We start from the raw sequence: 14849 nt of genomic DNA, 5'->3' as shown, positions 1-14849 counted from the left end.
TTGTATGACTGTCTGAAGTCATAGTTTATTTGTAGGTGTCATGGTCTGTCTGCTTTTGTTTTTGACCTCTGTTGAACTTCAATAAGTTCAAGAAGGGACTCAAAGCATGACTTTCCTTAGAAATGCTTAAATCCAAAACTTGACAGGCAAGAATGTATAAATGCTAGAATACTTGTGGAAACAAATGAACAAAAGGAACCCTTACAGAATAGACACATCTAAGCTTTGAGCCTTTTATTTTGCCCTCGCTACTAGATGAAGTGGGGCATTTGTGCTACCCTTGAATGTACGTCTTTTCATCTCTCCTTAAATGTATTTTCACATATTATAAGCAAGCTTCAGCAGGGGGCATTCAAATCTCAGACAAATACATCTTCTCTTTAATTATAACCTGTATTATTGGATTGCTGTCTCAATGACATTAACCCCATAACTAATTCTATTAATCTTTAAGAATTGCTTACCTATAAACACTTTGTGACTTCTCTCTTCTCCACTGTGTCTCCAACCATAGGGCCACCCTATCATAACTGTATTATGACGTAAGCCACCTAACCCAGCATTCTGTATTCTTTAAATAGTAACCAAACGAAATGATGTGGAGCAGTAACACAAGTTAATCAAATACTGTATATTCAGAGAAATTTTTGCGATTTATCTGTATTGTTGAGTTAGTGATTGGATAGGCGAAAAAAACACACACTTGCATTAAAATTTTGATTTGATCTCACATGTTTGTTAACTGTACAACAATCGCAATAATAAAGAAGGATCATTATCTGACACAAAATGTCTGTTGTTACTCCATACTAATTCTACATAGCAACCAAGAAGTTGAAATTAACTACTTACTGGCCTAAAAAAGAATTATTACTAACTTGAAATAAAAATCCTGTTCCCTACAATAAGTATTTCTTACACTTCATGTCAAAACGCCAGATTATGATTGGTTAATACAAGGGAGATAATTTACTCTGTTCTATGTCTCAAAGATCTTAGACAGCTTTACAGATATATAAACTTACAAATGGCAAAGTCCGTCTGTGACATCTTTAGCAATAACAACATCAGCAAATCCTTTAATACCTGTTGTTTCTATCAATTTATTTAAAGACTGAAAAGACAAAAAAAAAAAAAATAACACATTAAACAACAAATCAGAATAGAACACATAAATAGATTATACCGTATGGATTTTATCGTCCTGAATATGCATGAAATATTTGCCACTGGACGTTAAGCAACCAACAATCAATCAATCTCAATGGATTTTAAGTGGCTTAGCTGAGCTATTAGAATTAATAGTTTTAATAAATTATTTCATCTCTCCAAAGTATTTTTTATAAGGATGATGTTTCATTCAAATGATAAGTTTTATCAATTTTTCTTGTCGAATCAACCTTCAGAAGTAGCATATGATGAGTAAATACTGGCCATGAGCTGCGATGGCTTTTAAGCACAAGATAATGTATCTTTTTATTATGACAATATTAATTATAGAATAACTAATCGAAGAATTCAAATAGAGAAAAATATTCAACGAGTGACCGAACAAACATATCTGGACAAATGGAAAACAGCTGTCATATTCTTGACTTTGTACAGGAATTTTCTTTTGTAGAAAATGGTTGATTGAACCTAGTTTTACAGCTAGCTAAACCTCTTATTTATTTGACATTTGCATAAAATTCCATTATATTGACAACAATGTGTTATATATCATACCTGTTTAGCTGCTTGTGCATCAGCATACTTTTCACTGAATTCACCTGGTAACACTGAAGTAAGTAAAGTTAGTCCTTTACCTGAAATAGAAAGGTATTCATAAACAAATAAAAGTGATGGAACCAACATTCAAACTTGATCTGTATATTGTCGTAATAAGCATTGTGTTCATAACATTTGGTTGAGGCAAACTTAAGTAAGAGAACGGAAACGAAAAAAATTTATGTAAAGGGGCATAACTCTAGAACGGTAAAAGTGACCCCAACAAAATCAAAACTTGATCTGTATTTAGTGGTAATAAACAATTGTGCATAAGTTTCATAACATTTGGTTCTATCAGACTTAAGATAGAGAACAGAAACCAACCTTTGTCTGTTTGTACGTACAGACGCTGTACGTACAGATGGACAAGGGTAAAACTTAATGTCCCCTGTTGCACTGTAAACACAATAAGGAATATTGCTATGCCAAAATTTGTAAAAAATATCATGCCAACATACAAATACAGGCTCTTGCAATCACATACGGTTTATTATTTTAAATTGCATTTTTATTTTCAAGGTTGTCCCTTTTGATAAGTTGCAATCTGCAATCTTTAACAAATGTACCATAAAAACACGGTTTGTTACTCACCAGCTTTTAACTGACTGGCAAAGTTCACCATTTTGGGATATTTTGGTGTAAGATCTGAATCCATTTTCATCAAAACTAATAACTGTGGTCTGAAACAAACAAAAAACAGAGTATGCAAATATTCAAAATTGTTGATAAACATCTTTTGATAACAATGCATGATTTCAGTTATTTTTAGCATATAAAGAGTTTTCTTTCTGTATATAATGTTCATTCAGTTGCAGTGTTCTAGGATTTTTTTGGCACCTTGACTTACCACGGGTAAGATCAATAAAAAAATTACTTACCCACATCTAAAAGTTAAATCCGCCAACCAATGCGGACGGCGCAAAGCATACCCCCTGGTCCTTTTTTCAACATCATACAGTTTGTCTCTCTGCTTTTTGTCAAGTTTGGGCTTTTTTGGTGGGGGTGATGCTTGATTTATATCGTTTAGCCTTTTTGAAGTAAATCCAAACTTATGCAAACTCATGATCTACAGATTCAGTTTGAATTTTCCGCCATAATAACTTTGAATATTGTAATTTACTGAACAAAGCTGGATTCGGATACGATTGAATTTTGTACAAAATTTAAAAAAAACCGATTTCTTACTAAATTTGACAAATATGTTATAGTTATTACTATATCATTTATTAAGAGCTATAATAAATGCAACTGTAAGTTTATTTTCCTCCGATGACAAGAAAAAAAATCGTTTATGTCCCGATTTAAGCACCAGTTATCAATCCGGATTTTCCGATTTTACCGACACCGTGACCGACTTTTAGAATGATAGGAGAAGAATGTGGTCTCTTTTGCGCTTGATTACACCTAGTAAACGAGTGCTTGAATAAAAGCGCTGATAGACATCGACAAAATCTTCGATCTTTTATCAAAGTTTTTTCTCGTGATTTAATAAAAATAAAAAGCAGATATGGGAAAATTGAAGAGGACCGGGAAATTTCAAGAGTTTTTCGGCTTCCCCGAACTTGAAAATTGACTTACCACCGGGTGACAAAGGCTAAAAAATGACTTACCCGTTGTCCTAATCCACTTACCCCGGGTAACGGGTAATGGGAATCCTAGAACACTGAGTTGCACATTTTGTTGTGCTAATAACACCCTAATTTAATTGCAAAGTATAAGCCACAGGAAGTAAGTATCTGACAAGTGCTCACACATAGCAGCTTAACACTGGCAAGCTGCAGACTTAATATGAAGTCAATTCATTTTGTTTTTATTTCAAATATTAAAAAATTTCAAGGTTATCATCAAGCAGCAAGCATGTGACCAACAGATCAAATAGGTGCTCACATGTAACATGTCATCAAGATTAAGTTGCAAACCAATTATTAAGTCATTCATCACAGTATTCCTAACAACAGTGTGACAAGATTTGTTCACCTATACAGTAGAAATCAGCAAAATAAAGTATCTATCGAGTATTTATGAAACCATAGTGTTGATAGTAGGTGCTTGAATGTAAAAAATTGTCAGCAAGACTTGCTACAGTAAACAACTTAGTCTTTGAATCCCTTTCATGATTTATAACTAAAAATAAAAAAAAGACGTACCTCCAATTTTTAGTATGTGGTGGTCCCTGTTGCAGTCTCAGCAGAGAATATCTTGCAGCTGACATAGCTAAACCTCGTATACCATCTCCCCATTCCTTCTCTGCCCTATAAATAATAATGTCACTGAGTAAATCTATCACAAAAAAGCTGTATTGGCCCAAAGGCTGATATGGAACGTACACTTCTGGTTTCAATTTTCAAACGCCTAAGCTTACTTAACAGTTAGCTTTGGACGAATCGTTATGCATTAAATACATTTGTATTCATATTTTTGAACTTAATATCATAAAAAAGTTTAAACCATGTTAAGTGTTTTTTAAAGTCTTGATATGGAAATATTTCTCAGACTTTTCGAGTATGAATTGTTTTTACTGTTTCATTTCCGTTGATCAATCATCGTAACACAGACAATTCTACATGTAGAGCAATAACAGTTTATCTGTCTGATTTATTCTTCCAGCTACATGTACTTTATATTTTATCTAGATAAAATAAAATGTAATAGCATGAGATTAATTACTTGGAGAAGAAATCAGAAATAACATCTGAAAATGTTCACAAAAAATCCATCATAAATGTGCTTACCCTTTATATTCAATATATTTGTAGATCAAAGCTGCTATAACAATGGCAGTCAATGCATAGTACCAACTGGAGATGAACATCAATGTTATACACAATGCCAATCCCAGTAATGATAGAGTCCTGAAATCATATCATACAAGAAATAAATATGACTGCCCATCGGTTTATTAAAGATTTAATCTTTGGTTTGTTCTATTACTCGTGATAATTTTTGTGGAAGTGTTGAGTGAAAAGAGGTAACATTTCCTAAAAGATGGGGCTTATTCATGAAGAATTGTTTAACAAATTATGTAATGTGTAATACCTGATACCTATGACTGCTCTCTTTTTTTTTCATTTGATTTAAAATGTTATCATGTCTTTTAAAAGATTACTGTATGTAATGGTTTTGCTCATTGTCTAAGGCAGTACTGTGACCTTGATAATCTCCTAGTTCTTTGTCTTATAGTTGTCTCATTACAAATTAAAGCATAGTACATGTATTTTGTTAATTATTAATTTATGTACAAGGATTTTATAATAAGTTCTATGAAGTTTATGTATTAAAAATTTGTAATTCATTGTCTCCTCTCTCAAAAACCTGAACTAATTTCTTATATAAATATAAAAAAAAGAATGAAATGTTGTCAGAAATATATTTTATGGAAGGTCTCAAAAATTTTACTTCTCTCCTCTAAAATGTTTTGCACAGTCTGTCTTCTTAAAAATTTGAATACAATGAGGTTCAAACTGTAACATTTTAACATACCAATGATAAAACTGGAATCTAGGCCTCCAACTTGGTGTCCTAAGTAATGTCTGTAAAGCACAGGCCATGTTAACAAACCCGTAACACATCAGGAAAAACCTGTAACAAAAAAAAATAAAACATGTTTAAACATTGTACAACTACATTCAAGATGCAAAATCGTTTAAAACTGTACAAGATTGTGAATGATATTTAAAAGCTTGAGCATAAATCTGTATTGTCAGTAATCTATATCTAGAGTGCTAGGGGACACAATTCCTGAATCTTAATTCCTTACATCTTTATCATTCTGCTCAGCCAAACAACAAATTAAGTACCAAATCTAAAGTTTGTCAACTGATTTGACCATCTACATACAATTTGTATCTACAACAGGGGAAATTGATTCAAACTGTGCCTTACATCTTTTAATCTATTGCATTTTGTAAAGCTACATGCAGAATACTTGATTATAGTCTGGATTCATTAATTTTGTGGGCACCCATTTTCGTGGATTAAGGAAATCTAACATGTTTGTGGATATTTAATTTCATGGTTTTGCTGAGCTCTGTGTACTATCCTATAGAAAATTTGTTATTCGTTGAACATTTAATTTCGTGGTTCACCAGTACCCACGAAATAAGCGAAAATTGGTATTCAAAGAATAATGCTGAATCCACAGTAATATAGCGTATTCTATCATATTAACTTACATTGTAATAATAGGAGCAACATAATCTAAGTTTGCTATACAGATGCCTATCTCTGATATCAACACAGTCATAACTAGAGCCCTGAATGGTTCTCCCCTCTTAGTGGTTACACTGAAGATATTCAGAAAAGGCAGTACACCGTCACACCCTATTGCTTGTAACAATCTAGGAGCACCTGAAAATAAAACGACATTGTTTAAATTCTTGCTTCATAATAAACCCATTTATTAAACTCTTGCGGCCAAATTTGGTTTTTACTGATAATATATAGTTGTCAAAACATTAATTTTTCATCGCATTTTCCATTTTCCATTGTTATCTTATGAAAATAATTATATCAAGGTGATGAATTTTTCTAATAGTTCAGAGAGGAAAACGAAAATCACTTGTGATTGTCAATGGAACCATTTTCACAAATGAATTTTTGGCCCTTTTCATAGGACATAGTGAACTAAAACATTCATTCCTTATTTGTAGTCTAGAAAATATATTTATCAGTTTCCAAGCTATTCAATTTTCCAAGATTAGGACTCATAAGTTGTTATATTTCACTATGATTTTTTCTGGTTCCTCTACAAACCTGTTAAACTCTGTAAACCAGCTCCAAGAGTGGACAGGAAAGAACCAATCAAAATGACCCATTCATTTGGCCATGACAACTTAGCTACAACCAAACCTGAATCTATACTTTCACCAAATCTGAAAATATATTTTACCCTAATAAACAATGTTTTTACTAACATACGATAAATAAGTAAATAAATAATAATGAAAATCCAGTCTTCATTACAATAGTGTCAAATTCAAAGGATTTTCTATAATTTTCACAGTTAGTACAATAATTGCTTTTATTTATTTATTAGAAGAATTAGGTGCATTGTAGTCCAGCTGTAATGTTTTGTCTTCCTTTTAATCATTTGTTTTCAGTCAAATTTTCTTTACAATTGGCCTTTTATTTTGAATGTGGTTGTTTTTCTCCTTTTTCAGGGCATATTGCTGTTCCTTCACAGACCTCTATATGTCTGCTTTATTTATATTTGACAAAGTGACTGTCTCGTTTCTAAATTTCTCTACTTGACATTATTCTTATATATCATTGATTTTCTTTTGTTCTGAATATCCATGATATATTTGTCACTGGACATTATGAAGCAAACAATTAATCAAAATTTTCATTATCATAAAGTTACACATACTTATCTCTCATGAGGTCTCCTTCTATAATGGCAGCAAAGAATATCACAGAGGTGAAATCTGAATTCAGGTTAAAGAACGTTATCTGTGATGCTATCTTTGAAGTGATCTTACATTTGACCTAATTAGTAGAAAATGTTCAAAGTAATACCTTAATTCTTCATTTATCAAATATTAATTTGATTTAATGGTATTTTATGTGTTTTTAGTGCCACTTTAAAGCACTGCTTTTGGGCTATTTCCTGGTGGCCAATTTTTATTGGTGGAGGAAGCCGGAATGCCCAGAGAAAAACATCTACCTTCAATAGCAAAACTGAGAATCCTAGTCAATTAAGATTGGAGTCTAGTGCACCGACACGAGCAGGTTGAACTTACAACCTGAAATATTATACTTGGTTTTAATTTGTTGATACTTTTAAGTGTGATAAAAAAATTATCGATTGCAACAATGACTAAAACATAATATTGTATGCTAGTTACACAAGAAATAGACCACTTCCGAGTTCATCCATCACTGGAAAAAACTCGTCAATTATGCGCGTCTTTATGACGTCATTTACAAGATAGAGGGGATCGCCTGAATCCCTACATTATTAACCTTCATCAAGCGTCTAAGTGATCATCATTGTGCAGGATAAACTAGAAATAATGTTTGTTTTGTAAGTAATTGATTATAATTCCCTTATGACAGCAGTGCTGATTGTCAATTATAAGAATTTAATTCGCCAAATAATTCGTGCAATAAGGCATTATATTTTTCCAACCACTCGCTCATCATTTAAACGGAAGTGACGATGCCCCTACACGCAAGAATGATGTTCACTACAACCACAGTTTTTGAAGGAAATGCATCAAACTGGAAAGTTGTCTATTGAATTTCATGACTATCAAAGTAGACAAAACTGAATCAAGACACCATAATATTAACTATATACTCTTTTTTTCCTTCAGAGTAAAAGCAGAAAATCATTTAAATTCTGATAAAACATTTTCCTCACTCAACTGGTTAAAATGTTTTACCTTAGAGTCCATACTTCATAGTTAGCAGGATATACTAAGTTTAAGGTCTAAATCACAAAATAGAATACCCTGAAGTGTTTTCTGACAAGATTTAAATAAAGGATACAGACAAAAGAAGTAGTTATTATGGCACAGATAGTTCCTACAGGAATCGAACGGGACGCATCAGCTAAGTCACCTGACCTGTTAGATCCAGCCATTATACCTGTAACGAAAACAACATAAATACAATCAGAAGTCACCTGACCTGTTAGATCCAGCCATTATACCTGTAACGAAAAACAACATAAATACAATCAGAAGTCACCTGACCTGTTAGATCCAGCCATTATACCTGTAACGAAAAACAACATAAATACAATCAGAAGTCACCTGACCTGTTAGATCCAGCCATTATACCTGTAACGAAAAACAACATAAATACGATTAGAAGTCACCTGACCTGTTAGATCCAGCCATTATACCTGTAACGAAAAACAACATAAATACGATCAGAAGTCACCTGACCTGTTAGATCCAGCCATTATACCTGTAACGAAAAACAACATAAATACGATTAGAAGTCACCTGACCTGTTAGATCCAGCCATTATACCTGTAACGAAAAACAACATAAATACAATCAGAAGTCACCTGACCTGTTAGATCCAGCCATTATACCTGTAACGAAAAACAACATAAATACAATCAGAAGTCACCTGACCTGTTAGATCCAGCCATTATACCTGTAAGGAAAACAACATAAATACAATTAGAAGTCACCTGACCTGTTAGATCCAGCCATTATACCTGTAACGAAAAACAACATAAATACAATCAGAAGTCACCTGACCTGTTAGATCCAGCCATTATACCTGTAACGAAAAACAACATAAATACTATTAGAAGTCACCTGACCTGTTAGATCCAGCCATTATACCTGTAACGAAAAACAACATAAATACGATTAGAAGTCACCTGACCTGTTAGATCCAGCCATTATACCTGTAACGAAAAACAACATAAATACGATCAGAAGTCACCTGACCTGTTAGATCCAGCCATTATACCTGTAACGAAAAACAACATAAATACGATCAGAAGTCACCTGACCTGTTACATCCAGCCATTATACCTGTAACGAAAAACAACATAAATACAATCAGAAGTCACCTGACCTGTTAGATCCAGCCATTATACCTGTAACGAAAAACAACATAAATACGATTAGAAGTCACCTGACCTGTTAGATCCAGCCATTATACCTGTAACGAAAAACAACATAAATACGATCAGTAGTCACCTGACCTGTTAGATCCAGCCATTATACCTGTAACGAAAAACAACATAAATATGATCAGTAGTCACCTGACCTGTTAGATCCAGCCATTATACCTGTAACGAAAAACAACATAAATACGATCAGAAGTCACCTGACCTGTTAGATCCAGCCATTATACCTGTAACGAAAAACAACATAAATACGATCAGAAGTCACCTGACCTGTTAGATCCAGCCATTATACCTGTAACGAAAAACAACATAAATACCATTAGAAGTCACCTGACCTGTTAGATCCAGCCATTATACCTGTAACGAAAAACAACATAAATACGATCAGAAGTCACCTGACCTGTTAGATCCAGCCATTATACCTGTAACGAAAAACAACATAAATACGATCAGAAGTCACCTGACCTGTTAGATCCAGCCATTATACCTGTAACGAAAAACAACATAAATACAATCAGAAGTCACCTGACCTGTTAGATCCAGCCATTATACCTGTAACGAAAAACAACATAAATACGATCAGAAGTCACCTGACCTGTTAGATCCAGCCATTATACCTGTAACGAAAAACAACATAAATACGATCAGTAGTCACCTGACCTGTTAGATCCAGCCATTATACCTGTAACGAAAAACAACATAAATACGATCAGTAGTCACCTGACCTGTTAGATCCAGCCATTATACCTGTAACGAAAAACAACATAAATACGATCAGAAGTCACCTGACCTGTTAGATCCAGCCATTATACCTGTAACGAAAAACAACATAAATACGATCAGAAGTCACCTGACCTGTTAGATCCAGCCATTATACCTGTAACGAAAAACAACATAAATACGATCAGTATTCACCTGACCTGTTAGATCCAGCCATTATACCTGTAACGAAAAACAACATAAATACGATCAGTAGTCACCTGACCTGTTAGATCCAGCCATTATACCTGTAACGAAAAACAACATAAATACGATCAGAAGTCACCTGACCTGTTAGATCCAGCCATTATACCTGTAACGAAAAACAACATAAATGCAATAATCTAAGTGTGAATAATTCCCCATTAACTGTCAGTTTGGTTAAATTTTCAAATATGAAGCCCAAAAACATTGATGATACATATACATAATTGCTATCCAAGAACTTATTTGGACCACATTTGATTTGTATACCATGTGTGCAATCAGGGTCACTGGATCATCTTTAAAGGGAAACTAGCTGTCAAATTCATGGTCACCAATTTGACTCAAATTCTCATATTTGATTTATAACAATGTAACACATTTATCCAAACTATCAAAAGTCTAAAATAAACAGTTTACAGAGCATGGGGTAGATAATATATAGGTTCGTTTCGTGTGTATTTTAGTCCTGACGCCATCTAACTAACTATCGATTTGACCTCAGATGACCGTATAAGCGATGTAAACATAAATAAAGATATGAATAGATTAAACCAAAACGTGCAACTGGATTTTTATAGGTCTGTTTGATTTTATTTTATAGCTTAAAAATAGATATTTCTCATTGTTTTTAACCGTATAAGAATGATTTCATGTGCATCGAATTAGTAATCAAATGATTGACCATAGTTTCACTTTCATTGTTGACATTCTTTTTCTTTAAATAACCAGTACACGTACAATGCATGCGTTGTCAATCTCTAGCTAGGGGTTAAATTGAAGTTCACATGAATACGGATTTAAAGAGGTCAACTCATTCACTTGCAAGTGAATTACTAATTATCAATGTTTCTTAGCGTAATTTGACAAAATTGAACCTTTAAGTTTTTGGCTGCAAAAAGCGAATTGTTATTTCACTATTTCACTTTTATTATTGATTAAACAGGAAAAAAATCAAACTTTAGATTTTTTATATATTTCGTAGCTAGTGTCCCTTTAATGTTTGAAGGTCATATGAATCATGATTTAGAAGACAACAACTTTTGACATAGTAATTCTGTCCGCCAATGATTATATCTTTATAGGTTATCACTCCATCAATAAGATTATCATCCAAACCCAGTACTTTAAAGGCTAGCATTGGTGTAGATATCTTGGCAAAATGAGTGAGTTTACTTTAGAAATGCATGTCATTTGCTAGATCTTAGCTCTAATTACCAATAAATTCGTAAGGGTTCCACAGAACCCAGTGTCTTGCCTACTTTTGTTGTTAGTTTAGTTTAAACAATATTTTATTCAAATAAATTGAATTGGATTGGGCAACAGGCATAGTCTATGTAAGCCCTCTCCACTTTTGCTGTTAATCGCAGACTCAACAAAAATGAGGAAAGACATCAATAAAAATGTCCCTCTCGATACTGTCTTTTGATTGAAAGAAGCTTCCAAGTTTGGTAAAAAATCCAGGATAGTTTATGAGTCTAATAAATGTTTTATAAACTTTAACTGCAGACTGTATGTAATGTTAACTGGAAGAAAAACTAAGTCCATTTATAAGTAAAATACGGAAAAAGTGATTTTTTTTTTTACAAAATTTACTTCTGAATAATATCTTATGATCAGAAACAAGCTTTTGTCTAAGTTTGGTAGAAATCCAGGATAGTTTAAGAACATTATAAAAATTTTAAAAACTTAAACCACAGAGTGAATGTTTTGTTTCTGGCAAAAAAACTAAGTCCATTTATAAGTAAAATACGGAAAAGTGGAAATTTATTTTTACAAAATTTTCTTCTTGACACTATCTTATGATCATAAACAAGCTTCTGTCCAAGTTTGGTACAAATCAAGGATAGTTTATGAAAGTTATTAAAATTTTAAAAACTTTAACCACAGAGTAAATGTAAAGTTTCCTCGCAGAAAAACTAAGTCCATTTATAAGTAAAATACGGAAAAAATGGAATTTTATTTTTACAAAACTTACTTCTGGATACTTTATTATGATCATAAACTAGCTTCTGTCTAAGTTTGGTAGAAATTCAGTATAGTTTAAGAAAGTTATCAAAATTTCAAAAACTTTAACCACAGAGTGAATATTTGTGGACGCAGCCGACGACGACAGAATGTAGGATCGCTTAGTCTCGCTTTTTCGACTAAAGATGAAGGCTCGACCATAATACCTACCAGTTACAGACGGGAAATAAATGGCCATCAGCACCATAAAACTGGAAGTTATATCTGCCACAACCTCTCCATACAGACGATTACCGTGGGTTTCCTGACCAATCACTCGGTCTTTCATGGTGTATCTACTGAACAAATTATCTACAAAACAATTCATACGAGTATAATTATATTTCAATTATAAATATATTATTTTTTCTATTTTGTGGCGGCTAGTTTATACTGGCTTAGGAAGCCTGAGTGCCAGGAGAAAACCTAGTCAATGAAAATTGGAGTTGAGTGCACTCGCACCAATGGGGTTTAAACTCACAACCTCAGTGTTGACTGGCTAGTGATAACAGTAGTATCTATTTAGACCACTCTGCCACAATTATGATTTTAAACTTCATATTATTGAAAAACTATTGTCAATTTTTTTTCATCATGTTTAATCCGACACATTCTGTATGTGCCTCTTGTCTCCAGACAGGCACCTGTAACTCAGTGGTTGTCATTGTTTCATGTCTGCCATATTTGTTTTTCATAAATTGTATTGTATAATTTAGGTTATTAGTTTTCTCATTTGTATTGTTTCACATGTTTCATGTCTTGGCCTATTATAGCTGACAATATGGTATGGATTCTTCTCATTGTTGAAGGCTGTACAGTGACCATTCTTCTCATTGTTGAAGGCTGTACAGTGATGATTCTTCTCATTGTTGAAGGCTATACAGTGATGATTCTTCTCATTGTTGAAGGCTATACAGTGACCTATAATAACTTTTATCGCCCTTCCTTAGCAAAAGACCAGTAATAGAATGATAAACAGAAATGTCACCTTCTTGACACAATTTGAAGCTTTTTAACTCGTTTGCTTGTGGCTGATAATTTACAATATCAATATGTAGAAAACATGATAATCTATACTTACCCTCATCATTTGAACATGGGTGGAAAGTTGTCTTATTGGCAAGCATATCTTCTCATTCTATAATAACTATTTATTGATTCATTGAGATAGATGTCAAAACTTTTCTGTAATATTTGCAAATGGACATTTAACAAACAGCAATCAAGCAATCCAAAGACACATTAACAAAACCTACCTTTGATAACACCACTAGCTATGCCAGGTATACCAGCCATCACTTTTGTTTCATGCTCATTGAAATAATCATCACAAATTGTCACATTTCCTTGTAAAGTACAATATTTGGCATATATTCTGCTATCATTGCTCTTATTACAGTACATAGAATCATTTATATATGACACTGACGATGTTAAAAGTCTATCTCCTAGAAAACATATGCTGAAAAGAAAATCAGAGTAAAACCATTAACATAAAACAGAGAACATGATCAGAGTCTTTCTCTTAGAAAATTAATTTTCTACTAGGAACAATTTTCAAAAATGAATCATTTCATCTAAAACATAATAATATGAATTTCACACCCTGAAAAACGTCCAAAACTCTAGTAAAATTTTGATGCTAAAAAAAATTGGCCTCTCAACATAAAATTTTAAATTGTTCAATTTTTTGTGTATTGGTAAATACTAACTGTACAGCTGTTTCCCAACTTCACTTGAGTTTGTTTATAAAATTTGATGTAGAATATTTTACTGTATTTTTGGCTTTCAAAACTTATGGTTTCAAGCAAACATGATAAAAGTGATTCCAACAACATAATGTTGTGCGATTGAAAAGGATATCATATATTTTTTGAAGCAAGTTAGGAGAAGTTGAATAGTTAACTCTCTTTATCTTTAGTATTTAAAAAGTAATCTCCCTTGTATAGATGTTGTTAAAATACTTACTTCACACCACTGTCTGCATTTGATACAAAAAATCCAATATAAATACAGAATATAGATAATATCACACAGGCTAGAGACAAGGAAGCAAATTTACTGACAAATTTGACACCAATAAATACGATGACACTTAGTAACAATAATATCATTGTCCCGTACACTCTGTAGTTACTTAAAGCATTGGCTTCTATAGTCACATCACCAAATAAGGATATCTGTGGTGCCATGTATTTCTGAAAGTAAAAAGTAATTTAATGTTACATGTAGTAAGATCTGCATATTTAGGAGCAATGTGCTTATATAAAAGTGAAGGAAAGATTTAACACAGTGTTAACCAAACTTGCAAGACCCACATGGGTTGTCAAGGTCATTAAAAACAACCTCGTCAACACACTGTATCAGAACAGACTGATGCGAGTATTACCATCACAACAAAACCCAACTTCTTTTACTGTATTTAACAAAGATTTTCCCATTTTCTTATATTTCTGTTATTCATGAAACCCCATTTTTGTAATGATGTGGGCCAAGTCATTCTATTCAGACAGAA

General features: G+C 32.9%; 1 protein-coding gene across 6 annotated transcripts in view; it reads right to left on the bottom strand.

Moving 5' to 3' along the window:
* LOC139525497 (solute carrier family 12 member 4-like) overlaps positions 1-14849 on the bottom strand; it is a 73935-nt gene that overhangs the window by 11779 nt on the left and 47307 nt on the right. For all 6 annotated transcript variants that reach the window (XM_071320876.1, XM_071320878.1, XM_071320879.1 and 3 more), the window contains 14 exons: positions 14303-14532; positions 13591-13796; positions 12506-12646; positions 8260-8358; positions 7136-7193; positions 6520-6638; positions 5940-6114; positions 5248-5346; positions 4500-4619; positions 3915-4019; positions 2359-2447; positions 1726-1805; positions 1026-1114; positions 465-571 (listed from right to left, as the gene is read on the bottom strand). In XM_071320876.1, the coding sequence (XP_071176977.1) occupies positions 465-571; positions 1026-1114; positions 1726-1805; positions 2359-2447; positions 3915-4019; positions 4500-4619; positions 5248-5346; positions 5940-6114; positions 6520-6638; positions 7136-7193; positions 8260-8358; positions 12506-12646; positions 13591-13796; positions 14303-14532 (1717 nt within the window). The remainder of the gene's footprint in view (positions 1-464; positions 572-1025; positions 1115-1725; positions 1806-2358; positions 2448-3914; positions 4020-4499; positions 4620-5247; positions 5347-5939; positions 6115-6519; positions 6639-7135; positions 7194-8259; positions 8359-12505; positions 12647-13590; positions 13797-14302; positions 14533-14849) is intronic.

This window comes from Mytilus edulis, chromosome 5 (genome assembly GCF_963676685.1).
Source record: "Mytilus edulis chromosome 5, xbMytEdul2.2, whole genome shotgun sequence".
NCBI classification, from domain to species: Eukaryota; Metazoa; Mollusca; class Bivalvia; order Mytilida; family Mytilidae; genus Mytilus; species Mytilus edulis.
This window is presented reverse-complemented; position numbering and strand designations above follow the sequence as displayed.